A 27,668-nucleotide genomic window follows, 5' to 3' on the forward strand; every position below is an offset into this window, starting at 1 on the left:
AAATCCTGGTCAATATTTATCTTCCAATCATTTTCGTTAAAGCAAAAAACAATTGATTAGATGAATACATTTGTGGATGACACCAAAATTGAAGTGAGAAAGGTTGGCTAAGGCTGTGGTAGGATATAGATCAACAGGAAGTTGGGTGGAGCATTGATTTAATCCCAACAAATGCAAGGTAGTGCATTTTAGGACATCAAATGGGGGTAGGGCATTTACAGTAAATGGTAGGGAACTAAGGAATGTTGATGAACAGAGACACCTTAGACCATAGTTCCTTGAAAATGTCAACGCAAGTCAATGGAGAAGAAGGCATTTGACATGCCTCGTAGCTTGGGACATTGAATATAAAAGCTACAAATTCACAAAATGCTGATAAGACCACACTTGGTGTATTGTTTGCAGTTCAAGTTCCCACACTACGGGTAGGATGTGATTGCATGGAGAAAGTGCAGGAAATCCACCTTGGCGGGGAGGGGAAGGGGGAGGGAGGTATGTGTAGAAGTTTGGGGTGGCACAGCACTAGACTTTACAGCGCCAGAGTCACAAGTTCGACCCTGACTATGGGTGCTGTCTATACGGAGTTTGTACATTCTCCCTGTGACCGCGTCGATTTTCTCAGAGATCTTCGGTTTCCTTCCACACTCTAAAGACGTACAGGTTTGTATGTTAATTGGCTTGGTATAAATACAAATTTCTCCCAATTGTCCCAATTAGCCTACAAACCTGAATGTCTTTGGTGTGGGAGGAAACCAGAGCTTCCCGGAAAAAACTCACGTAGTTCATGGGGAGAACATACAAACTCCACACAGACAACACACATAGTCAGGATGGAACCCGGATCTCTGGTGCTGTAAAGCAGCAACTCAACCACTGCACTACCATATCGCCCAAATTGAGTATCGAGATATTCAAAAGTTTTCCACCAAAGTCATGTGAAAGTTAATCATATCAGATTTGAATGCATCTATTATTTATAAATAGCCTTTCGATAATCAATAAGTTATTGAATATATCTGGTAACATCACAAACCTTGATAATGCAATGTGGACGATTTGTTAATATCAGCAGAAATATTTTCGTGAGTTACTGCTATAAATTCTTTGGTAGCCATTTTATATTGACCATCACTGAACATTACACCAACAAAATGCACATCCTTTATAGTTTTCTACATATATATGTCAGACTCATGTCAGAGGTTATGGGGAGAAAGCAGCAGAGTGGGGTTAGGAGGGAGAGATAGATCAGCCATGATTGAATGGCGGAGTCGACATGATAGGCCGAATAGCCTAATTCTACTGCTATCACTTATGATCTATAAAGTGTATTTTCATTGCTTATTATTTCACATGCAAAGGGTGAAATCAATTAAATGTGAGTAATTAGTCAGCTCTCTTTCAAAATTTGAATGAACAAGATCATAGGCAGCGGTCTGCTGTGTCTTGTATTTGGCCACGGGCGACCAGCTTGGTGGCTTACTCCTAATGATCTGCCGGGTCTTACGTTCCGCCGAGTCCGACATGAGCAGCCTCTCTAAGCACTTCATGGCAGTGGATGTGAAGCATCAGGTGATGGTCATGAACACAAGTTACCTTGCCCTTTTTTGGCAAGTCTTCTTAAAGCAGATGAAGTTAAAGATGCCTGCAAATGCCCCTGCCATCTGGTCTGCACAGGTTGTGAGGACATGGCCAGGGACTTCATCTGGGCCAGTCTCTTTCCATGGGTTCATCAGGGCTCTCGCTTAACTTTTTTTCCCTGTTGCCAGCCGGGCAACCTTGGCAGCTTTTTAGGTTGCCAAATGACAGTTTAGGTGGTCATTTAAGACGGCTTGCATGACGCGTGCGATAATGTGCTCGGACGAAGTGCGTAGTTACCAGTCGGAATTATACTCAATGAAGCATTCACATATTATTTCTGCTTCAGATAAAGTCACAAACTAAACATTCACCAATCAAGACATGATATATCCCACAATGACATGCAGCAAAATTATAAGACAGTATCTCAACTCTTTTTACACATTGCAATTAATGCAATTTCTATTAGTTCTTTCCACTTCCAAACAAAAATGTGGTTGGATTATTCAGCGTATGATCAACCTGTGTCAATAAATCCTGGACCATGGTAACATATATGCGTACGTATAGTTGTGAATGTTGCTCATTAAATAACTACAGTGCTGATACTCCATATTAAGAGCCGTTAAAATGAATTCTGTAATAACATGTCAACGGTAGCAGTGACAATCGAACACTGCGGTTTTAATGTTTCACATGTTCACAATTTAATTAATCCATCTTTATGGATTAAAACAAATAATAACATTGGGAATTAAAACACATTTGATTGCATTCCGTTATCAAACATAGTCAATATTCGCTCTGAAGACATTTCCAGGACAATAGGGTCAGGGAAGGGTGTGTGTGTGAATCAGTGCGGGATGGATAGATGGCGGGGGGGGGGGGGGGGGGGGAAGCGGCCGCTGCTTGCAAATCCACTACCCGGCGCTTTCAAAACAACCCTCCCGCAAGCCGAGCCCTCCCCCTCCCTCCCTCCTCCCAGCCTCGGCTTGCGGAAGGGTTTGTTTTGAAAGCGCCGGGTAGTGGATTTGCAAGCAGCGGCCGCTATCAGGGCGGGCGGGGTGCGGGGGAGGAGGAGATGGAGCCGCTATTGCAGCCACTGCTGCCGCTGTGTGGGACCCGTCATTCGCTCCGACACTTCGTCACCACGCACATAGTATCTTTCTCACGCAATACAGCCGTCACCACCGACACAAAACGTCGCTTTCCTTTTCTCCATAGATGCTGCCTGACCCGCGGAGTTTCTCCAGTTTTTTGTGTCTATCTTCGGTACAAACCAGTATCTGGTTGCCAAGCCGGGCAAAATGACTCGGTGTTTAGTTGCCCGGTGGCGCTTTGAGTGGTCAATGGCACCCGGGCAACCGTTAATTTCGAGCCCTGTTCATTCATGTGACAGCTGATCTTACATCTGTGACAGGAACCATAGATGCACCTGAGGCTGTGGGGTGAACGATGTAATTCCACAAACCTGCTAAGAATAAGCATAGAATTGATCTCATCGAGGGGGAACGTGCTGTCACCAGTGATTCTGCCTGGCCTCACCCTCTCTCCAGATGTAGCATATTCTTAATCTTGAATTGTCTCTTCGCATCCCTGATGGTGCAGTGTAGATCGTACCTAGATTTTCTGTGCAGGTTGGGATCACTTAACATGAACCCCTCAGGTTTAAACTTCAATATGGAATGAATCTCACGGTTCATAGTTTCCTGATTGGGCAACACTCAGATTGACTTTGCGGGAATGGAATCCTCTGCACACTTACAGATGAAGCCTGTGACACCAGTGTCATACCAATGTAGGTTGGCTGTGGAGTCGTCGAATAGGAACCAGTCCACCGACTCAAAGCAGTCATGCAGAAGATCACCTGTTTTCACAGAGCAGCACAGTACGGCTTCCCGTACCAGATCCTCACACAATTTTTACTTATCCTGGTCAATATTTATCCATCAGAGGAGTCTGATGTTCCAAAAATGTGAGTGAGGAATGGCATGGTAGGCATCTTTGATTGTGTAGCTGCGGTCAAAGGTGTCTGGGCCGCTTGAGGTTCAGGAGACGAGTTAATAATACTTTGGTGGCACTCTTTTGAGGTTGGACTGGTTGAACTCCCCGATGAGCAAGGCTGTGGAGTACAAAATTTAACGGTAGTGGTGTGTAGTACACCCAGAGCAAGATTCATATCCGTATAAAGTGGAATGTACGTTACATAGGTGAAGTGAATTCCCATGACAGGTAGTAGGGACGGTATTGCACTGTGCATCAAGTACAAGATGCTGCAATGTCTCGCAGCGGCCTGGAGACACATGCAGCACAGGAATCCATCAGGTATCTTGGTATGGGGATGGGAGAGGGGCTTTCATGCATACAAGAGTCAAGAGTGTTAGATTGTCATATGTCCCGGATAGGACAATGAAATTCTTACTTGCTGCAGCACAACAGAATATGTGAATATGTAAACATGGTATATAACAGGGAAGAGAAAATAAGTTCAATAAATAACAAATATAGTGCATTAATAATATAGTCTTTTGCAGTTCAGAGCTCAGAGCTTATTTGTTGTTGTGTTTAATGGTCTGATGGCTGTTGGGAAGAAGCTCTTTCTGAACCTGGATGTTACAGTTTTCAGGCTCCTGTACCTTCTTCCTGATGGTAATGGTGAAATGAATGTGTGGCCAGGATGGTGTGGGTCTTTGATAATTTTGGCAGCCTTTTTGAGGCAGCGACTACGATAGATCCCTTCGACGTGGGGAGGTCAAAGCCGGTGATGGACTGGGCAGTGGTCACAACCTTTTGTAGTCTTTTCCGCTCCTGGACTTTCAAGTTGCAGAACCAGGTCACGATGCAACCAGTCAGAATGCACCTGTAGAAGTTTAGGAGAATCCTCTTTGACATGCCGAATCTCCGTAATCTTCTCAGGAATTAGAGTTGCTGATGTGCCTTCTTTATAATTGTATCAGTGTGCCGGGACCAGGAATGATCTTTGGAAATATGCACGCCCAGGAATTTGAACTTTTTTACCCTCTCCAACATCGTCCCATTGATATGAACAGGATTGTGGGTTCTCATCCTTCCCATACCAAAGTCCACAATCAGTTCCTTGGTCTTACTGATGTTGAGAGCTAGGTTGTTGTGCTGGCACCATTTGGTCAGTTGGTCGATCTCACTTCTATACTCTGACTATTCCCCATTTGTGATTCATTCAACAACAGTGGTGTCGTCGGCGAACTTCTGTGTCTACTGTGTGGGAAGCGTTTCTTTAAAGTCTGAGCAATTTAAGTTCAGTGGCAATTGGGAGCTCTTTGTACAGTTGCTGTGGGGTTCTGGATTCATGCATAATTCAGAGGGAAAAGCTCCCCGATTATTATTTTAAGCATGTTTACTCCAAATCATCTGATTGGACTAAAGACTGCACTTGTTTAATGCTCCAATTAAGGGAGAAATCCACTGAATGGACTGAGAGTAACAGAGTATTCCAAAACGTTTCATCCATGGCTCAGTGCAGTCCTCTTACCTGTGAGAGAAAATTACTCCAAAGACATGAGCATTTAATCCAAACTCCAGTGGAGCACTTCTCTTATAAGTGAACAGAAGCAATGTTTGTTGTGAATTTGCTAGTTGTTTCCAGTATCCTGGTCAATATTTCTCCATCAGTCAACAGACAGAAAATAAATGATTGTTCATTTTTTACGGGGCTTTTTGTGGGAAGCTACTTTGTGTAAATTGGCTACCTTGCTCACTGTTTTACACCACTGACACTATTTTAGAAATACTTTAATGTATGTAATGTGATTTGAGGCATTCTACAGCTGCATCCCAGTAGAGGGACACTCATTCTTATTTGGATAGGACAGTTATGCCAAACAATGATCTAGTCCCTGTCCCGTGCTGAGTGAACCTTAAGGGCCTGTCCCACGATACGAGTTTATCCAAGAGCTCTCCCAGGTTTAAAAAAAAATCAAGTTTGTTGAATGTACGTAGCGGGTACATTGGAGCTTGTGGACGTCTCGTAGCGGCTCGTAATGCTAACGGCAGGTACTCGGGAAATGCGGGTAACTCGTGTAACTCATGAAGTTTTTTCAACTGTGAAAAATTTCCAAGAGTAAAAAAATACTCGTGATGAAGTACCAGTTGGATTTTTCGATCCGATCCGAGTTGGATTTTTCTTTTAACTCGGGAGAGCTCTTGGGTAAACTCGCATCGTGGGACAGGCCCTTTCGTCCTGGAGGCCCTTTAGGCTATAATTTGTGTTCAAGAGGAAGCTGTCCATATTCACAGCCAAACTCCAACAAAGTTCACTCTTCTCTATTTTACCCATCATGGATTTGTGGTGGATCAGATGGTCACAGTGGAGCTTTCTGTGCCTGTGACATAACTCCGACAGAATAAGACTTTAACAACCAAATCATTGACTGATGTCCTCACACAGTGGCCTGCACAGATGCTAAAGGTGGTGGAGCATAACTGGGGGTATTGTTTCCACAATTTCAGCAATGCTTCGAAGCAGGGTGGTGCAGCAGAACAGCTTCTAGAGTGGAATTCCAATGACTCATTTTAATCAATTTCCCCCCCCCTCCCCTCAACCCCCAATCCAGTGCTGTCTCTGAAGAGTTTGCACGTTCTTCCTGTGACTGCACAGTTTCCACTGGATGATCTGGATTCCTCCCACAGGATGTGTGGATTGGTAGGTTAACTGTCCATTATAAAATGCCTTGAGTGAGCTAAATGAGCGGTAGAATATAGTGGGAATAAAATGGGATAAATTAATTCCAAACCACTTTATCAGACTGCCATTACCAGACCCAACCATGAAATAAGCCTATACCACGTCACTGTACTTTCTGAAATGGCATGTTATCAATTTAAGGTCATCTTACATTTGGGTTTGTTTTTTTTAATATTTGAAAAACCTTTCTGGTATAGGACTCCAAAAAATGGTTAGGAGTATAATTCTGGAGAAATTAGAAGTTGACGAAGGGCAGAAATAATAGGCTAGAGGATCAGGAAATGAAGAACTGTTCAAGGCAGGCTGAGAGCTGAAAGCAAGAACCACACAAGAAGCCACTGTAACTAAATAGTAATTAAAATTGCCTGAGTTAGCCTTTTTGTCCAAGTTATTATGTTGCCATTATTGGATTGAAATTCAGAGCACCTACTGGGGGGAATCTACTGTTAATTCAAGAAACGGAGATGATCACAGTAGGGGTGCTGAACGTGCACTAAATAATAAGCCAGTTCAGCACAGTCATGTTCCGTGGAAATCAATCCATCCCCAACTGGATTCAGAGTCCCAAAACTCATTTCACTTAACATCCTTATCAGCCATCATAAGAAACAGATCTCAAACCCATCGCACAGGTAGAAGTATGACTGCTTCAGAATAGTGCAGTAATGGACCATTTCTACCCCATTTCTAAAGCATGTCAAAAATATACTCAAATATCATCAGGCAGGGGGCTTGAATCTCAATCCCCCAGACAGTACAGATCTAAAATATTGGGTCCTTTCACCAGAATTAGCCTCAGCAACTCATTTGAAAGCCTGCTTACTGCAGTCATTTTCAGTGCAGTTTCTGTTCAGCAGTTAAATTAATCATTTTTTTTAAATCCCTTTGATGGATGAAGGCTAAGTCAAAATGTTAGATTCTCAATGCAGGAACCACTCAGAATATTATTTAAACCACTGTCAAGATGATTTCTTATGTAAATGAGGTCCCAGACTATCTTCTGAAACAAGTTTGAAGACCTTATCAGACAGGCAGTCTGTATTTTATCAGTGGACTTTTATTATGGTGACAGAATTAAGAGACTCCTTAATAAAGTGTATGCAAATATTGCAAGGGCGTTTAAGAAGAAAACTGAGGTGTCTTTGGATTGCATCTTTTCTTAAAAACTGGAAATGAAGCATCAGCTTAGAGTTGCCTTTGCAGAGTAAGGGCGAGAAGGAATCAGATCTTGAATCCAGGAGTCCACAGACAGAAACAAACTGACAAACAGTTGTATGATTGAGATTCAAGAATGTCAGACAAATGACTGTCCTTCTGAAACACTGGCTTCCTCACCCTGTCAGTCTTACTAATTCTCCAGCTCCTATTCACCTAGAGTGAAAATCAAGACCAGTAATTTATGGTTTTCACAGATTGTAGGAAGAATTGTGAAGCATCATTCATGGTCATTTCACTGCATCTATATGTATGTTGATGATGTGATCCAGTTGGACAGTAGAGCCTTGTGATGCGTCTACATCCCAACAACGTGATAGTTTCACAGACTTTTGGGTTTGATATTTGAGTTCACACCCAGATCTAAGAGACTCAATGTCTTGCAGTACTCAAGAGTCCTCACCAGCTTACAAACACCCGAGTGATGTACAGCCCATGCATAGGAGCACGCATTTGGAGGGCAGGTCGCTTTCCGGCTTGTGAACTGCCTGGATTATGAACAGTTCACAGGAATGGAATCCTGCCATAACCTGGTGAGGATCTGTATGAAAGTAGTTCTTGTAAAATAATATCCTACTTTTTTAGATTGATATTTGTTGTGTCTCAATGCATTGTGAGACATTTCAAATTAGTGGCAAGAATGAAAGCTCTTTTCACATTTATTGAAGAATATTGTTGATTCTTTCTTTGTGAACTTTAGGAGAATTTTCAGCACAAACTGATTTTTTATGTTACCTTTCAACAAGGAATCGTCATTTGACTAAGGCTCCATGTACAACAACTGGGGTGAATAGCACAGTAAACCACAATGGCTGACCTATCACTGGATGATTGCATGCTCCAGGTTTAATTTATCACAAGCAGACATATTTGTTAAAGTGAACAATACCCATATGGTTGGAAAAGGTGACATTGTGAGGGTCCAAAGCAAGTGACATGTACCTGGGTGATTCTTCAGTAAGTGTCTACTTTTAAGTTTCTGGAAACCCGAAAATAAAACTTAAATTTTTGCAATTTTAATGCTGCTTCACATAGATGAACATCTCTACTATGGGAAAAATATGTTTGGCGCAATCTTTTAGAGAATTTAATTTATTTTTTCCTCTTCTCTTTCCAGGTTGCCCATTGCATTGTCATATCCGTCATATTTTTATGATGAACAACACTGCAAAATATAACTGATTTAAGAATATAAGATCAAATTTTTGTCGCAGTCTTTCAAATTATAGAGCATCTTCCTCAAATAAACCACCAAAAAAAAACCTTTTTCAGTCTAACGCATTGACTTTAAACCTTCGTAACAGTTTACTGCCGAAAAAAGTGGTGATTTTCAGCAAGAATGGTAACCTTCACATAACTTTTCACCAACTTCCTCTAATAGGCTGTGGACCGAGCATCAAAAAAGTGTCTAAAAATCTACTTTCATGACCCATGTCTCAGAACTACATGAAGTTTTGCACAGATTTAGATAAAATATAATTGAGATGGAAGTCATAACTCATCAGTCAAAAGTTGCACATTAATTAATTAAACTAATTAGAAAATGAGATCAAAAAAGTAAGTGCCACACGCACACACACAATACTTTTTTGACAAAAAACGGTAAGATTTAAAATTTTATCACGAATAGAGGAATTTTTTTAAGGGTGATAAATATTTTAATTATTAATACCTACCGTTTAAAATTATTTTAATTTAGATAGATCCCCCAATAAATAAATATGCCGACTTGAAATTTCAATAGTAACCATCGGGACATGCGGTTTTCGGGGGGGAGGGGCATCGATCATCGGGTAAAAAATAAAAAAATAACACTTTATTCATTTAGGGTTTAATCTTTATTTATGAGGACTATGTTCATTAACAAAATAGAAAAAGAAGAAATGGGATAACATTTCGGATTTTCCTTAAAAAAAGCATCAAAGTAGCGGGGCAGCAAAGTAGACACTTACTGATGAATCCCCCACATATAAGAAAATTATGCAGCTGATGGAGACTGGCCAACTCATGACATGCTGACAACTATTAACCACATTATACTAAAATGCCTTAATTATAAATGACTGTAAATTGGAAAATTACATTAATCTAAAATAGTTGTAAATAGATGAGTGCTCTTAGTATAGAACAATGAACAAGACAAGGAGTGAAACAATTAATGAGTGCATTACTTTATTAAAGAACAATGTTGCCTTAAACTCATGAGGCCTCTGTGTAATGCCTTGCAGGTTTGTGTGTGGATGAATACATGAACAAATTCAGTCAAAGCTATTGAGCGTGCATAGCCTTGCATGCCAAATTGTGTTGTTGATCGATCTGGTATCCAAGAATTTCAGAAACCTGCTTCCACCACAAGAGACAAGTGTAACTGGACTCCACAGTTGGAGAGACGACCCAAAATTCAATTCCATTTTGGTCAGCTGTTATTGTCGCAAAGACAATGACTTATTACATTTTACTCAGTTCAGAACAGTAAAGTATTGCAATTGCGAAAAAAAGTTACATTTCAACAATCTGCTGATGCAAGGCTACAACAAGTAACAAAAGCACCTTTAGTAGCACTTGAAAATGGCAATCCAGTAGAGGACTTCATTGTTTGATTCAATTAGGCAATGAGTAATGTGTTGATTAACAACAAATATTGCCACAGGTCGATGAGTCATATTTTGGCACTTGCACACGAATGGTTTTGTGCATAAACGCAAACATAAATTGGAAGAATGTTTTCTATGTTTATCTTTCAATGTCACAAATTCAGACTAGAGGGAACATTGAATTATCCTATTTTATACAAATTAACTACAAACAATATCCCACCCTCATCCCCGTTTTCTCCCCCCTCTCAGCGGGGTGCACATACATCTCCCTCCCCCCACTCCCATTTCCTTCCACTTTTATTCCCACCCCTGGCTTCGCACTTCTCGTCTCCTCTCCTTATCTCACTATCTATTGTCTTTTCATCTCTGGTTGTCCAACCATCTGCCAAACAATACCCCTCACACAGCCACCAATTACTTGCCAGGCTTGTCTCACACCCACCTCTCTTCCAGCATTCTCCCCCTATTATAAGCAATCTGAAGAAGGGTCCTAACCTGAAACTTCAGAGGTTTCAAAGGACTTTTATTGTCACATGTACTAATTAAGTTACAGTGATATGCAAATTACCATACAGACATTCGGAAAAAAATGCAACAAGACACACAACTACATAAATGTTAACATAAACATCCACCACAGCCAATTCCCCACATTCCTCACTGTGATGGAAGGCAAAATAGTCCAATCTTCTCCTTCTTTATTTTCACGTGGTCGAGGTGATCCGCGTCGGGGCAATCAAAACTCCCACGTCGGGGTAGTCGAAGCTCTTGCGGCTTGGAGATCCCGAAGTCTGTCTCTGGCCAGAGATCGAGAGTTCCATGATGTTAAGTCCGCAAGTACCCATGGTTAGAGCTCCAAGATCGATCCCTGGCAAAGGGATCACAGGCTGCGTGATGGTAAGTCCGCAGGCACCCTCAAAAGTCAGTCCCCAGCACAGGCCGACAACTCCTCAATGTTAGGCCACAGTGGGGACAGAGATACGATACTGAACAAAAATGCATCTCCGTCGAGGTTAGAGATTAGAAAATGTTTTCCCCACCCCACCCCCCACCCCCCACATAAAACAAGCTAAAGAACATTATAAACATACATTTAACACATACTATTAAAAAATAAAGAAGGAAAGGACAGACAGACTGTTGGCGAGGCAGCCATTACTTTCCGTGTTCTTCAGAGATGCTTCCTGACTCACTGAGTTACTCCAACACTTTAAGCCATTTTTTGTATACCAGCATCTGCAATTCGTGCCTTCAGAAGAATCATCGAGTAGGCACTAGATGGTGGTGCAGTTTGGAAATTCACTCAGAGTGAGTTGGTATCGCTGGTATTGTGTCTCAGACAGCCAACATCTTGCAGGTGTGCAAGAACCTAAACATAGAACTAAATTGTCTTCCACCCACTTACTGAATCTTGCACACAGCAAGAAGGGATATTCATATAATTGGACCTTTCCTTTGCCTGTGCTCAATTGATTGTCAACAAAGGTAATCAGCCGTCAATCACAAAGAGCTGTACTTACACACAAGATTACTCCATGCAGTCAAGCTTTCACCCACAATTTTTCAGGCTGCGATGAATAAATGAGTGGATTATTCTTGTTTATCCAAAATGATCTTTTAATTGTCGCGAGCACAGATTTGAAAGGGATAAGCACAATATGAAATAAAATGAAGACTTTCTTGCAAAAATTAGTGAAGGAAGCCACTGAAAGGATAAACAGAGACTATCGTCAAAGTGCCAGGCTGTAAATCCAGCAGAGTTTGGACCCACAGTACGGTGATCTATCACGTGAATATCCCCTTGTAACATTAATCAGATCATTACATCTTTTCTTGGACAATGATGCAAAATGGGTGTGGAACAAGGTGTAGAAAAATAAATATGATAATGCAAGGAATGATCAGCAAGAGAAGCTCTACTCATTCATTATCAGCACCAAAGGTGGCATGTGATGCGCCAGGCTGTGGGGTGGATGCAGTGATGCCATATGATGGATGACAGCTTTGAGAAACCAATCACTTTCACTTCTTGCGAAAGGCACAAAGTGAAGGCACTGCCTCATATAAATCGGGAAAGAAACACTTGGGTAAGGGCAATGTGTTTGGAGAAAGAAATTCCATCAGTATTTACTGGACAGATCCTTTACCATGGTACAGATCAGAAGCTATTACCGGGCACATTATGACCCACGTCAAGGATGCAATCATAGGCCATCCATTTATCACAGTACAACAATTCAACTGACAATTCCAACCAGAACACCAGTGATGGCAACAACAGGAGAACCTGAATATCGTATATAAAAATGGGTTCCACAAGTTAAATGTGATTATTGAGGACGTTCCAGTCACTCCATCTGAAACCACAGACACGAGCTTTAAGACCCAATGTTGAAAATGATCTCTGAACAGATGTAAAACAAATATATAGTATGAACAAGGGAAGAACTGAAACCGTTCTGGAGTCATTGCAATGAGTCTTTACATGAACAGGTACCACCAGATGCCATCATAGAGAGGTGACTGAGAGAAATGATTTTGATTATACTTCATGTGGAACACAAAGAAATAGTCCGTATGAAAACAACAGCAATAAATTTTATTTTCTAGCCTTGTATGGGTAATGAACTCTTCTGTAAAAAAAAAACAAATACTAATTTCCTCATAGTAATGACAATCACTCAATGGCAATTGAAGTGACAGATATGAGTTCATATGCCACTACTGAGCACAAAGCAGATGAGATGAGAGCCCTATGTACCAGACATGGTTTATCTGATTAGCTTTTTTCTGACAATGACTATCAGCTTCAGTATACTTTATAATTTTATGAAACAAAGTGGTATCAAATATTCTCTTCGTCGTTCATATTTTTCAACATTGAATGGAACAGCTGTATTCAGTTGGTACAGTGAAGGATGATCACTTAATATGACACATCACTTGGCAATTTCTTGCTCAACACTGCATACCACTTGGGTGAAGAGAAGTATAAGAAAATGCTTTGTTCAACCAAATTTGGACAGAACCAGTTGAGTGAAGAACATCTCTGTCATACAATTCAGAAAAAAAATGTGTTCTTGTTTTTCACCCACCAAACAAATCAAGCTCACCTAAGTAGCAAGATAAATCCTGCTACCTGTTGCAGCAGTAGAATCTGAGGTATTCTGTAATCCCTAAGGTTTGGTTTGTTTGCTACCAAAACGTATCTTAGTATAGGCCGGTACACAAAATTGCTGGAGGAACTCAGCGGGTGCAGCAGCATCTATGGAGCGAAGGAAATAGGCGACGTTTCGGGCCGAAACCCTTCCGATGGGCAGGACATCATGGTAGATTTGAAAGGGTATAGGTTACAAGGCCATGAGGAGAATGGGAATGCACAGAGACTGCATAAAGTTGATGGGCCAAATGTAATCCTATTATGTCATGAGAAATATGGTAAATGCTGGAGATGAACCAAGTCTGGAAGGTGAACCACTTCAATCTGAAGTTGTATCTGAGTTGGATCTCGTATAAACTTTGGGAACTGAAGCATCAGATCCTTACAAGCTTGAAAAGGAAACAGAACCAAGCAGTCCAAATGTTGCTTCGATAACCAAACATCAGTAGAACCAGACGATTCCTAAAACCTGTTATTAGAATGAACCCAAAGAGGATGATCATTGATTGTGTGCATTGATATTTTACCTGTGCTTTACCAAGAGAAGCAGAGTGTAAATTATTTAAGCACAGAACATGATGCTTTCTCAGTCTCCATATGTTTATATCGTGATCCTATTGGAGAGCAGAGTCATGCATAGTTTCTACTTCTTCAATAAATTTATTATTTCACAGTCATTCAGGTTTTCAACAATAGGCTGGAGACTCAATATGTAAATAGTATGGGTGTTCACTTGTAAATAAGCCTTACCTCTTTGGATATGTATTTGCTGTATCTTAATATATACTGAACAACATATGGCATAAGAGCAGGTTTTCTGTGCTCTGCGATCTGCACTTGCGTCAATACAACGTTGATCATTGATCTTGAACTTAGTTTCACTTTTCTGACTATTCTCTGTAGCTATCTTATTGTCCAAAAAGGTGTCTTTCTTTCCAACCAATCCCTTTCTAACTCCGAAGCTTGGAAGAAGGAATCAAGGAATTCAGTCTCCAACAGACTTCTTAAAGATTCCAGAAATCCATGTAATAAAAACAGAATCCGTATGCCCTCATTTGCTTTAATAATTTGCTTTATTTTTTAATGTTTTTCCAGAGTTCTTGGAATATTTTGTAAAATTACACAATGACAATTATTAGACTATGGAAGGAGCATAATCATTTTAATATATTGTTCTGTAAACAATTTGCATTCACTAATATAGAACAGGCCTGTTGGTTGTTATGTGTAATGCTTGTATGAGATGAATAATTTTTTGTATGTTTTAGCAGGAAGTGAAATTGTAATCTTTTTTTTTAAATTGGCAAGTTTATTGTTTACTATTCCTTGACTAATGGAGGGTGGGAGGCCCTGCAAAGCCTCTGGTTAGGTGCAATTTTGTAAATTGTTAAGTGAGCAAACTATATTATGGATAATTTGGCTAAGTATTTTTTTGTTCTCTGGAGAGTGGTTTCTTATATGTTATTGCGACAAATCAAAGAATAATCAACAATATTAGCAAACACCTGGGCACTCGGGAAATACTTTGGAACAATAATTTCAACCGTGATATGACTGTCAGGTTATTTTAAATACAGTTCAGCAGTCACCATGTTGGAGGATGCATGTGACCTAGCACAGCAGGAAATGCCAGATTGATTAATGTAAAACCTAGAGAAAATTGGAGCTGAATTGATTTAACTTCCTGTTCTGGAAACCAACAATGGTAGTGTCCGGTGGACATTACACGGTGTACTCTTGCTTGTTGGATCCTCTTTGGCATCAAGAAATTATTATATTGGATAAGTGTGGTGCTAGGTTTAATGCCAAGGAGCCTGGTGGCGTAGTAAGCACCAGCAGTTGTTTCTCAGCAGTTGATCTAAGATGGGCTGGATAGTGTGAAACTGTGAGAATTATCGAGGGGGTGTAAAAACAGAAGTGAAAATATCCAGAGCTGTTTGATCTTTCTTGTGCTTTGCTCTTCCCTCTGGACAGCCATGTTGAGCAATATCAGATTTCTTTGCTTTCATTCTCAAGATGCAGGAGCTACTGAGGAACCAGCATTTATTGCCAATTATTTTCTAGTTGAGTAGCTTGCCAATCCCCTTCAGAGCACAATGATTATTAGTATGATACTGGTCATAGATATGTCAGGCCAGTCATTTCCCTTTCCTGGAGGAGACTTATCAATCAGTTGGTTTTTCGCAGCAAGCTGCCAGCTTTACTCCCAATGATTGTAATTTTCCAGACCTTTTCAATAAAAATGAAATAGTTTCTTCCATTGTCACAGATTCAAATTCTCTAATTGGTCATAGCTTTTGGTTTTCATAAATTAGACTATAGCAACTTCTCTGTCGTGTGCAGTCTGTGACCAGCTCTCATGCCAACTATCAGGTACATAGCCGGTTTTAATCAAGTTGGGCATAAATGAACTACAAATATAATACTGAGACTCCGGATGTAGCGGAGCTGCCTGGCAGCTGCGGCTCGCCTGCAGTCCGTCTGTTTTTTTATTTGTTGTTGTTTTCTTTTGTCCTATTTTAGTTAAATTTTAGTTTATTAGTTTGTGTATGTGTGTGGGAGGTGGGGGGTGAAACATGGTTTTGGTCTCTTCCTTCGGGGGGAATGCGACTTTTTCTTGTCGTATCCCCCGTCTCCGTCTGCGCTGAGGCCTAATGGCGGAGCTGGCGGCCTCCAACTGCGACCGACCTCGAGGCTCCGGAGGCAGAGCCGGCCAGGAGTTACCAGCGCGAGGCTGGCCGACTTCGGGCTGTGGCGGCGTTCCGGCGGCGACGGCCCGGCTTCGGGGCTGTTCCGGCGACGTCGACCTGAATTCGGGTGCTCGGCCGCGGGGCCCAGTGGACGGGCCTGCGGGCCCAGTGGCCCATCGTCGGGAGCTCGCAGGTCACAGGTTGGTGACCTGTTTTTCCAGAGCTCCCGCAACTACAGTTGCATCCGCTGGACTGGAGGGCGGCAGCTTCGACCACCCCGGGCCACAGAGCTTGAACTGGCCCATTCGCGGAGCTCGGATTCAGTCGCGGGACTGACTTACCATCACCCGGCGGGGTCACAACAACGGAAGCCTGGATCGCCTCAGCGCAGAGGGAGAACAAGGAGGGAAAAGACAGAGACTTTAAGACTGAGGATGTGCCTGGTGAACTCACTGTGGTGGATGTTAATTTGTGTTTATTGTGTGTTTTTGTTATTTATTATTATATGTATGACTGCAGGCACGAAATTTCGTTCGGACCGAAAGGTCTAAATGACAATAAAGGAAATTCAATTCAATTAATCAAGTGAAGAGTACTTCTGAGCAACCTGACGATGTTTGGACTGACTGTAGGTAGGTGGAGGGACGTGGCTTTTGCAGAGGTGGTTCGACTGAGTAACCCTTTCATTGGAAACTTTCGCGTGCACCTCGCTGTGGGTCTGTAGCCAATGAGTTACACCACTAAGTGGGTGCTCTATTTTTTTCTTAATGAGGTAGGGGAACGGAGGTTGGGGGTGTCAATAAAACTACCCCAAAATGAAGAAGTCTTTGTTTTAAGAAATTATTTAAATAAACTGAACTGAACTTATTATTGTTTATCGGCCATTTAGAAACAGTAGATTCTGACTTGCATGTTCGTAGATGGTAGTTGCTTGCTGAGCTTGTAGCTGCCGACTCATTCACACAATGGTGAAGTGGGGTGGGGATTGGGGGAGGTTAGACCGGGTATAAAAGTGAATATTGCTGGGCAACTACGCATTGCCACGGAGCTGAGGGGATATAGAGCGGATGGGAGGGAGAAACAGAGGTGGGTTCTCTTGAGAATTTACACCCCAGCGGTATTGACTTCTCCAGTTCCCGGCTTTCTCCTCCCCTTCCCAGCTCTCCCTCAGCCCACTGTCTCCGCCTCTTCCTTTCTCCTTCCCCCACCCCCCCCCCCCCCACCACCCTCACATTAGTCTGAAGAAGGGTCTTGACCCGAAACGTTGCCTATTTCCTTCGCTCCATAGATGCTGCATCACCCGCTGAGTTTCTCCAGCATTTTTGTCCATCTTGGGTTCTCTTGAAGGTCAGTTGAAAGAAGGGGTGACATATCATGGTGTAGAAATTGGGGCACAGAGGAAATGGGGTAATAGTTAGCTGTGCAGTGGTGCCTAATGAGCCCATGCCACACTATGAAGCAGCCTAATTGAGCCCCAAACCACGATCAGGCCACTGCCTAAGCAGTTATTCAGCACGGAAACAGGACATTCAGACCAACAGGATTGGGCCACATATCATGTTCATAAGTCATAAGAGCAGAATTAGGCCTTCTGGTGCATTGAGTCTACTCTGCCATTCAATCATGGCCGATCTACGTTTCCCGCTCAACCCCATTCTCCTGTCTTCTCCGCATAATCCTTGACACCCTTACTAATTAAGAATCGCCAGATCCTGCACTATACATAGGTGTCTGTGATCTATATTCTTGTGGTTGGCACAGTGATGATAATCACTCAACAATGGGAGTATTTTCATCAAAAGAGTTCCAGCCATTCAAGAAGGTAGCTCTGCCAATTTCACAAGGGCTATTAGTCTTAAACAATAAAAACAGATATCCCAAAAATGAATAAATAAAATAAAATCACTGCCCCAATTGGTCTTCTTTCATATTCTGAAGTCAGCTTAGTGTATGATTGGCATTTACTATGAATGATAAACAAAACTCACAGTCTTTTGATTAATGCACACTGGCACAAAAGAAAATGGTTGGTGACAGCAGGAAGTATTAATTTTTGGTCCAATTTCCTGAAGGAAGGAAAACATTTCAAATCGTCTGGAAATAAATAATAAGATAGAGTAGAGTCGCACAGATTTATGAAAGGGAAATTACATTTCACTAATCTATTGGACTTTGTTTGAGGATGTATTAGTATAAACCGATTTACCTGGTGTGTTTAAGAACACTTTTGATAAGACTCGCATATGAATTTGGTCAGACGTTATAGAACCAAACATCATGTTTACATATTTGCCCATTATGCCAAACTGGATGGGATTGTGTCAATGGGATATCAGATTCAGATTCAGATTCAATCTTTATTGTCATTGTGCAGTGTACATATAGATAAGTGGATGAGAACATGGCAGATGGAATATAATGTGGAAAAATGTGCGGTCATCCACTTCACAAAACAGAACAAAACAAATCAGTGTAATTTTAAAATCGTGACACATTGAGTAATGTTGATATTCAAGGGGATCTACTTATATTAACAGGGAAGTTTACGAAAGCTAATATACAGGTGCAGCAAACAAATATAAAGGCAAATTATATGGTGGTCTTTATTACAAGAGAATTGAATAGAAGACTGAAACAAAATCTTGCTGCAATTATATTGCTTCTTGGTGAGATTGTACCTGGAATTTTCTGCACAGTTTTGACCTTTCCACTGAAGAAACGATATATTTGTCATAAAGAGAATCAATGAAAATTCACTAGACTACTTCCTGGGATGGCAGGTTTACCATGTGAGAAAAGATGAGGAGATGATCTTCTCTGCAGTTTAGAAGAAAGGGAAGTGATCTCACAGGACTTAGAGGGTGGAAGGCGATAAGATGTTTCTCCCAAGTTGAGGAGTCTAGAACCAGGGATGACAGTCTCAGACTGAGCAGATGGCCATTAGGTCTCTGATGAGGAGAAATGTATTCACTCAATGGTAAATCTTTGGAAATCTTTATTCCAGCTCTGCAAAGGATTAACCACTGAGTTTGTACAAGATGTTATGGGAATCAAGCGATCGAGAGATATTGCAGGAAAATTATGTAGTTTAGTCATGATCTTAAACATCAGAGAAGGCATGAATGGCTGGATGTTCAGCTTAGTTTAGACATACAGCATAGAAATAGGCCCTTCAGCCCACGGAGTCCATGCTGACAATCGATCATCCCTTCACAATTAGGCAAATTAACCTACAAACCTGCTCATCTGAGATTTTGGAGCAAACCAGAGCATCCGAAAGAAACACGCACGGCCACAGAGCGAATGCACACCCCACACAGACAAAAGCACCTGAGGTCAGGATCTACCCCGAGTCTGATTCCAAGGATCTGCACTGGGAAGCAGCAGCTTTACCAGCAGCGCCACTATGCTGCCTTAGGGATGGCCTATTTTTGCTCCTGGGTTTTAACTTCTGATGTTTCTTCGCAAACACAGAACACTTTATGTCATCAAATTACACATAAGAAAGATGCAAATGTTTTTTTCCAATATAATATTTTGGATCAGTATTTCATTAAGTGCAGGTTGAAAAAAAAGTTTGCTTTGTTGCAGACAAAGTTTCTTTAAAATGCTATCGTTCATCGCTGCACATATCAACATGTTAGATTTGTTGATTTATGTGAGTGTACAGATTTCTGACAATGTGTAATAAATGATATTTTTTCATTTGTGTGATGACACATTTCAATTTTTTTATCTCGAAGAATTACTTTTGAAAAATAGTTTGAGGTATCTTGGTTTATCTGAGGAGCTATCATTAATATGCATGACCTAAGGGAAGGATGGTGATTCTCTTCCTCCCGTTTTGTTATAAAAATGGAATGTAGAAGAGTTTGTGGTGGATCTGACATGGGATTAAACACATCTTCAGGAATCTTTTTTGCACTGGCATTATCTCTTCAAGCTGCCTGACTGTATAAAAGATGTATCCATTTTGGTTCTTTTGTTTTCTGGGAAGCCAATGCATTATTGAGATTTGAACTAAGAGATACTGTCATGACTGGGTTGACAGCCCAAGGAAGCACAAAAATAACTATTTCAACACAAGGCATTAATATGTAAAATGCTTAAGAAAGAACTGCAGATGCTGGAAAAATCTAAGGTAGACAAAAATGCTGGAGAAACTCAGCGGATGAGTCAGCATCTATGGAGTGAAGGAATAGGCGACGTTTCGGGTCGAGACCCTTCTTTGACCCGGAACGTCACCTATTCCTTCGCTCCATAGATGCTGCCTCATCCGCTGAGTTTCTCCAGCATTTTTGTCTACCTTTAATATGTAAAATGCTGGTCAGTTGGTAGCAATTTATTTTGTTTTGTGTTTATATTTTTATTTTAAAGATCCAAATATCATACAAGCATTCATAGTTATGAGCTAAAGGAAGAGCTAAACCAATTCATTTGAGAATTCAGTTTGAGACTGACGGTCTGCTGAACCTTCCTGCCTTATTTAAATACCCTTTATTTATTTAACACTCCCTAAACCTTCAGAGAATAGATTCCAGAGATTGCTTACGACCTAAACACACATCTATTGTTGCCTCACAATATTCCTGCTTCTTATCTTTCTTTAAAACAAAAGCCTAATTGAGTTTAAAATAGGTGTCCTGAAGCTGATTTATAATATCATGTATTGTTATACAGGCTGACTGAAGCAGTTCAAGATACTGGATTTAGGCAGGGCGAAACTGCAGGAAGTTGCCATAAATCTCTAGTGTGGCTTTGCAATAGTAATTACGATAGAAAGGTACAGTAACTGCCGATGTAAATTTTCTACAGGTTGGACTCCCAAGGCTCTGCCAGAATAACATGTTCTACCTTGTGAGGAAGGTACTTTGCTAAATGTAACATTATATTTTTATAAAGGTCAAATGTATTATTTCTCCTCATGACAAGGCAGCCACTGTTGGTTCAACTTTGGTACATACTGTATATTTCCTTTTGCAATCTTGGCTGTTTTGCTCTTATTTATCATTTGTGGCATTAATATGCTGGAAAGTCAACATCCTGATATGTTTAAGTGGTGGGTGGGGTTGAACTGAGTTAATGGGGAAGGGTTCATTTCTCATGAAAACAGGGAACTGAATGCCAATGCAATATACATTGAACGTGAAGTAGTTTCATGGGGTACACATGTGGAAATGGAAATCCTACTGATGCTGCAGGGTCATTTCTCTCTGTCATTATACAAACAGGGTAATCCGAAAGCAAAAACAAATGCAGAGGTTGGACTGGAAATATTCATCAGGTCAGGCAGAATCTGTGAAGAGGAAAACAAAGGCGAAGTTTAGATCGGTGACTGATTTCATCATAATATCTGAGCTACATATTTCTATGAATTTGGTGTCAACATTTTCATGGCAATTTTTAACAGTTATGCTTCAGTTGAAGGAAGTCAGGTTACTAGATTTTAACCTTTCGTGTACAATAAAAGAAATAGATCTGCCACAAAGATGCAATACTTCGGGTTATGAAAATAATGTTTTGTACTTTCTTTTCTCCCATTCATTTGGTCAGCTTGGTCGTCAAAGTATTAATAGTCACATCAATATTCTCCATTGCATTACCATTGCAATCATAAAATGGGTGTACAGCAGAAAATTGTACATTATTGAATATATCCTTTTCTTCTGAATTCTAAAATGTTTGAGAAAAGAACATTATTAAAATATAACTAGATTAAGTGGGACCCGTTGGGTCCCTGTCAGATGGGAGGTCTGGTCCCCAAACGCAATCCGTTCCCCCAACGGAATATTCCACCACTCACCCATAGCCCCCAATGCAACCCGTTTCCATCACTCACCTGTTCCCCCAACGCAACCCGTTCCCCCAACGCAATATTCCACCACTCACCCATAGCCCCCAACTGCGCAGGAGCACTGCTTCTGGGCAGGTTATGTAAATGAGATCCTATTGTGATATCATAGCTGTAACCACCACTGCAACTTCAAGTCATTTTTCTCAAAGTGGGGTTTTGTAAAGTTGAAAATGTGAATAACTTGTAAACTAAAACATCAATCTGAACGTAACGTGATACACCAGACCACAGGACAATTGTGAGTAAGGTGGTCCAAAAATTGTAGTGATAACATGTACCGTTTTGGCGTAGTTCCGGGATCACATGGGCAGACATGCGCGCACACACACACACGCGCATGGAAAAAAACAAGATGATAGTTTTCGTAATATACTAGACCAAGTGCAGACCCGCTGGGTCTGTTCCCCCCAACGCGCGGTGGGGGGTGCTGCGGCTTCACACGCACACTAACCACCCCCCACACACACGGGGAGGGGGGGGTGAGAGGGGTGTAGGGGGAGACGGGGTGGGGAGAGGGGAGGGAGGGGAGACCGCTGGGTCCCGTGGGGGGGGGAAGGGGAGGGAGGAAGGGAGAGCGGGGGGTGGGGAGGGGGAGGGGCAGAGAGGGAGGAAGGGGGGGAGGAGATGGGGAGAGGGATGATGAGGGGGAGAGAGGGGTGGGGAGAGAGGTGGAGGAGAGAGGGGGAGGGGGAGGAGAGGGAGAGGAGGAAGGGTGGAGATGGGGGAGAGATAGGGGAGGAGAGGGGAAAAGAGCCGGGAGGGGGGAAGGGGAGAGAGGGGTAGGGGTGGGAGTGGTGAGGAGGGGTGGAGAGAGGGGATGGGGAAGGGGGAGAGAGGGACGGGGGAAGGGGGAGGGGGAGAGAATGGGAAGAGTGGGGAGGAGGAGAGGGTAGGAGGAGGGGTGGAAGGGGAGAGAGCGGGGTGGGAGGAGGAGGGGAGGTAGTGGAGGAGAGAGGAGATGGGGAGTGGAGGGAGGGGAGAGGGGTGAGGAGAGAGAGAGGTGAGGAGGGGGGTGAGGGAATGGGAGGGAGGAGAGGGGAGGGTGGAGAGGGGGAGGACGTTTGCGGGGGGGGGCTGCGGCATCACACTCACATTAACCACCCCCCAAACACACAGATGGGGGGAGGGGGGGTGAGAAGAGGGGAGGGAGGGGAGAGGAGGAGGAGGAAACGGGACAGATTTGGGAGGGAAAGGAGAGCGGGGTAGGGGGTGAGAGAGGGGGAAGGGGAGAGAGGAGGGGGGGATGGGGAGGGAGGGAGGGGGAGAGAGGGGAAAGAGTGGGGAGGGAGAGTGGAGGGGGAAGGGGGGAGAGAAGTGGAAGAGTGGGGAGGAAGGATGAGAGGGGTAGGAGGAGTGATGGAAGAGGGACAGGGGGGAAGGGGGGAGAGAGGGAAGGGGGCTGGGGCAGAGAGGGATGGGAGAGGGAGAGGGGGAGGAGAGAAGTGGAAGAGTGGGGAGGGAGGGAGGGTTAGCGGGAGTGGTGGAAGAGGGACAGAGGGGTAGGGGAAGAGAGGCGTGGGGGAGGGAGAGGGGTGGGGTAAGGGGAGAGAAGTGGAAGAGTGGGGACGGAGGGGTAGGGGATGTGGTGGAAGAAGGACAGAGGGGAAGGGGGCGGGGGGAGAGAGGGAAGGGGGTGGGGTAGAGAGGGAAGGGGGGTGGGGAGAGAGGGATGGGTGGGAGAGGGAGAGGGGTGAGGAGAGGGAAACATAGAAATTAAGTGCAGGAGTAGGCCATTCGGCCCTTTGAGCCTGCACCACCATTCAATGTGATCATGGCTGATCATCCAACTCAGTATCCTGTACCTGCCTTCTCTCCATACCCCCTGATCCCTTTAGCCACAAGGGCCACATCTGACTCCCTCTTAAATATAGCCAATGAACTGGCCTCAACTACCTACTGTGGCAGAGAATTCCAGAGATTCACCACTCTCTGTGTGAAAAATGTTTTTCTCATCTCAGTCCTAAAGGATTTTCCCCTTATCCTTAAACTGTGACCCCTTGTTCTGGACTTCCCCAACATCTGGAACAATCTTCCTGCATCTAGCCTGTCCAACCCCTTAAGAATTTTGTAAGTTTCTATAAGATCCCCCATCAATCTTCTAAAATCTAGCGAGTACAAGCCGAGTCTATCCAGTCTTTATTCATATGAAAGTCCTGACATCCCAGGAATCAGTCTGGTGAACCTTCTCTGTACTCCCTTTATGGCAACAATGTCTTTGAGCATTGGGCATTGTGACATCACATGATGGAACGTTCACCAGGGGCTGGGGCTCCTGCAAAGGCATATGTAAATGAATCCATTACGATTGGACATATGTGAACATTGGGCATTGTGACATCACACAATGGAACGTTCACCATGGGCTGGGGCTCCTGCAAAGGCATATGTAAATGGATCCATTCCGATTGGACATCTGTGAGCATCGGGCATTGTGGCATCACACGATGGAACGTTCACCAGGGGCTGGGGCTGCTTCTATGGGTGAGAAGCCAGTTTTTTTTTAAATATTGGGGGGGGGGGGGGGGAGAAGGATTTTATTAAAAATGTGTACATAAACACGACGAAATGTAATCAGGAGTGGATACTTTGAAAGAAAAGTGAAATCTCTACCGAAATTGAAAAGGTCTCGGCGATTCTGCGTCTGGTTTCGGCGTAGCAAGGAATCAAAGGAAGAAAGGCGGCCGGCAGCCGGACGGACGCCAGACTCCGGCAGACACACAGTTTGATAGATAGATAGATAGATAGATAGATAGATAGATAGATAGATAGATAGATAGATAGATAGATAGATAGATAGATAGATAGATAGATAGATAGATAGATAGATAGATAGATAGATAGATAGATAGATAGATAGATAGATAGATAGATAGATAGATAGATAGATAGATAGATAGATAGATAGATAGATAGGAAGATACATCACAAAATCAGCTTTATTAAGAAAGAATATCATGCAGAAGCTTAATATGTCATTAAATAACATAAACATTAAAATAAGGAACTTCAGATGATGTTAGCTTACCTGGCAGTTCTTTGGGGGAATCAGCAGCAGAAGAGGGAAAAGTGAGGAGACTCCCAGCGGTTGGGTGAAGCAATTTTTTAACACCTTAGGAAAGAAGGCTGCTTCAATCCCTGAACTAGACAGTAGTGAGAATACAATTGTGCATGGGGAGGATAGCGGCAAATATGCAAATCGAGTATGAGGCAGAATTAATGCAGAAAAACTGCACAATGGATAATGGGAGGATGTGCAAGAAAGAGAATGTGGGGAAACCTTTAAGGTAATGGATGTATGCAAAGGGAAAATAAGTTATTTGCTGCAGAATGCTTTTAGCATTCTTGCTGAAGAGCTCAGGGACAATGAGTATCTCTGCTGGATGCAATAAAGTGACATCCGATCATTAAACAGATATTTCAGGTTAATTCTTTTCCCCATTACTTTTCTCCCTCCTCCAGTTAATGATTTTTGTGCCACGTTCCATAGCTGCAATTAGAATGGCTTAGATCGTCCAAGTGCTCCTAACCCTTTGTGCCTCACCAGAACGTGTGTGATGTGTTACGTGTATTATAACTGGTTGTTGCCTTTATCTTACTCCCATCTCAGCAAATTGGCCAATTGCACTGTACATCGTTAGGAATGTGATTTGTGCTGACGTTGACTCAATTGCTCCTTAATCTGGAGGAGAGTGAAGCAGGAAGTAATGCCTCAGCATCAGCTTTTTTCAGCTGGGAGCTAGATACCCCGGACATGAATTTCGCCAACCTCCCCCATGCTTTTATTCACCACTCTGTGATTCTAATTTTTACTTCCAATATGTTTTCTGAATGCCATGATTATACACCAGAGATCAATATCAAAATACATATTTAGAAAGATAAACATAATATAGATTCATATTTAGGAAAGCAAAGCATAAAATAGGCTGAGAATATAAATGCTATAAAATATAGATGTTCACCAGGCCAAGAAATGCTTGTAAGGAAAATAGATTAATGTTTCGGGTTGTTTTCTGAGAGACTCATATAGCTGGGAAACAGGCCCTTCTGCCCAACTTGCCCATGCCGACCAAGATGCCCCATCTACACTAGTACCCCCATATCTCTCTAAACCTTTCCTATTCATGTACCTGTCTCTAATGTCTTTTAAATGTTTTTATAGTACCCGTCTCAACTACCTACTCTGGCAGCTTGTTCCATATATCCACCACTCTCTGTGTACAAATGTTACTCCTCGGGTTCCTATTAAATCTTTCTCCTTTCAGCTTAAACCCAAATTCCTCTATTTGTAAAACCCAGTTGTGTAAGTGTGCATCTGACATGCTGGTGTATACTGAAGTTGTTTGGATGTCACAATAAGTGGCTAAGCAAAAATCAACTACTGTCGAACATTGTTCACCATACAAATTTCTTCCGACACTAGAAATGAACCACAAGTTTGCTGACCTCAATGAGCTTATCTGAAAGAATAAAATCGCACTGGCATTCCATTGAAGATGAACTGAAGGGATTAAGCACCAGGTGACTTTTATCTGTAGTGCTTCATCAAGGAAAGAGGATATATTTTCTTTGAATGCTGATGGACCTAAAATGTCCAGCTGATTGTAAGCATGATCTCCAAGTGGAATTATATTATTTTTATGCAACTCTTTTTTATCTTCAGTCAGAAAATTACTCCATCGAGTCAAGCTACGTAAACAGCAGACAACATCTTATTAAAAGGCAAGTCACACTTTTCATTATTGTTTTGCTATAATCCTGACGTTGCAGAATTTGATTGCTAATTTCTCTCACATTTTTGGTTGGCTCATCGAAGAAAAAAAAAATTCCAAGAAATGCCTTCGCTTTATCTGGAAGAAATTGCTTGAATTTTGAATCTTATTCAAAGATGTACCCATTCTGAAGCATCCTGAAGGGAACAAAAATATTTTTTGACAGAGGCTTCCTCTGGTCTGGATATTCAAGTGACACTGACCATGAGAAAACACATATCGAAAGGGAGTTTGAGAAAGTATGATAGGGAAGATGTACTGAAAGAAAGAAATTAGAACACTCCCTGCCAATCTTCACCAGTGCTAATGGGGTAAAACCTGGTTGGGGCAGCAAGGAAAATTGTAAAGTGTGTAACTCAGGGAATTAAATCCAAGGGTGGTGAACAGAATAACAGGCTTGAAGCACGGAGTCATGCGGATTTAAATTAGTTGGCAGAAGATCGTTCAATATTTTAAAATTAAAAATGTTTTTTCGTGATACTTACTGTCCTAGATTTTTTTTAATTTTCTACCCACTTGCCCCGAACATTTGTCCTTGAACAGGATGAGTCCATTTAAACAAATCCTGTTCCTTTCAATTGGTCAATCAATGGACCCAATAGTTGCAGGCAAGCAATTTGGCTGCATTCTGTAACCTGTGGGGAGGCTGTGGGCAGTGAGCAGGAGGGTGAATTAATGATACTTCACCAAGGCATCATGCAACCAGTGTTTTTGAATTGAATACTTTATTTTCACATGTGACGTCAGAGTGACATTCTTTGCCTGATATGGAAATAGCCGCACATAAAGGACATTTACTAAGTTACAAATTCATCCCCCCCACCCTCCGCACCAGTTCCCCCTTTGTTCTTACCTCACGGCAGTCCCCCCACGCCGGGACCTCCTTGTCCATTGTTCTTCCCCCTCCTTCACGGCAGCCCCCCCCCACGCCGGGTATAGGCACTGTGGTTAAATAGTCCATCCCAATAAAATGGTGTTGGGGTGCAGGATCTTTGCTGCCTTGCTATGTCCTGCACATGCTCGCAACTTTGCCATCCACGCTGTGCCCAGTACACTGCCTTTTGAAGATCCCACTT

The 27,668-nt window shown here is 42.3% G+C and overlaps 1 protein-coding gene across 2 annotated transcripts in view; it reads left to right on the forward strand.

The window, feature by feature from the left end:
- The window catches only part of pcdh19 (protocadherin 19), a 149,704-nt gene that overhangs the window by 79,057 nt on the left and 42,979 nt on the right, over nt 1–27,668 (forward strand). For both annotated transcript variants that reach the window (XM_033030387.1, XM_033030388.1), the window contains exon 2: nt 26,484–26,542. In XM_033030387.1, coding sequence (XP_032886278.1) covers nt 26,484–26,542 — 59 coding nt within the window. The remainder of the gene's footprint in view (nt 1–26,483; nt 26,543–27,668) is intronic.

Source organism: Amblyraja radiata, chromosome 12, assembly GCF_010909765.2.
Source record: "Amblyraja radiata isolate CabotCenter1 chromosome 12, sAmbRad1.1.pri, whole genome shotgun sequence".
In the NCBI taxonomy this organism is placed as follows: domain Eukaryota; kingdom Metazoa; phylum Chordata; class Chondrichthyes; order Rajiformes; family Rajidae; genus Amblyraja; species Amblyraja radiata.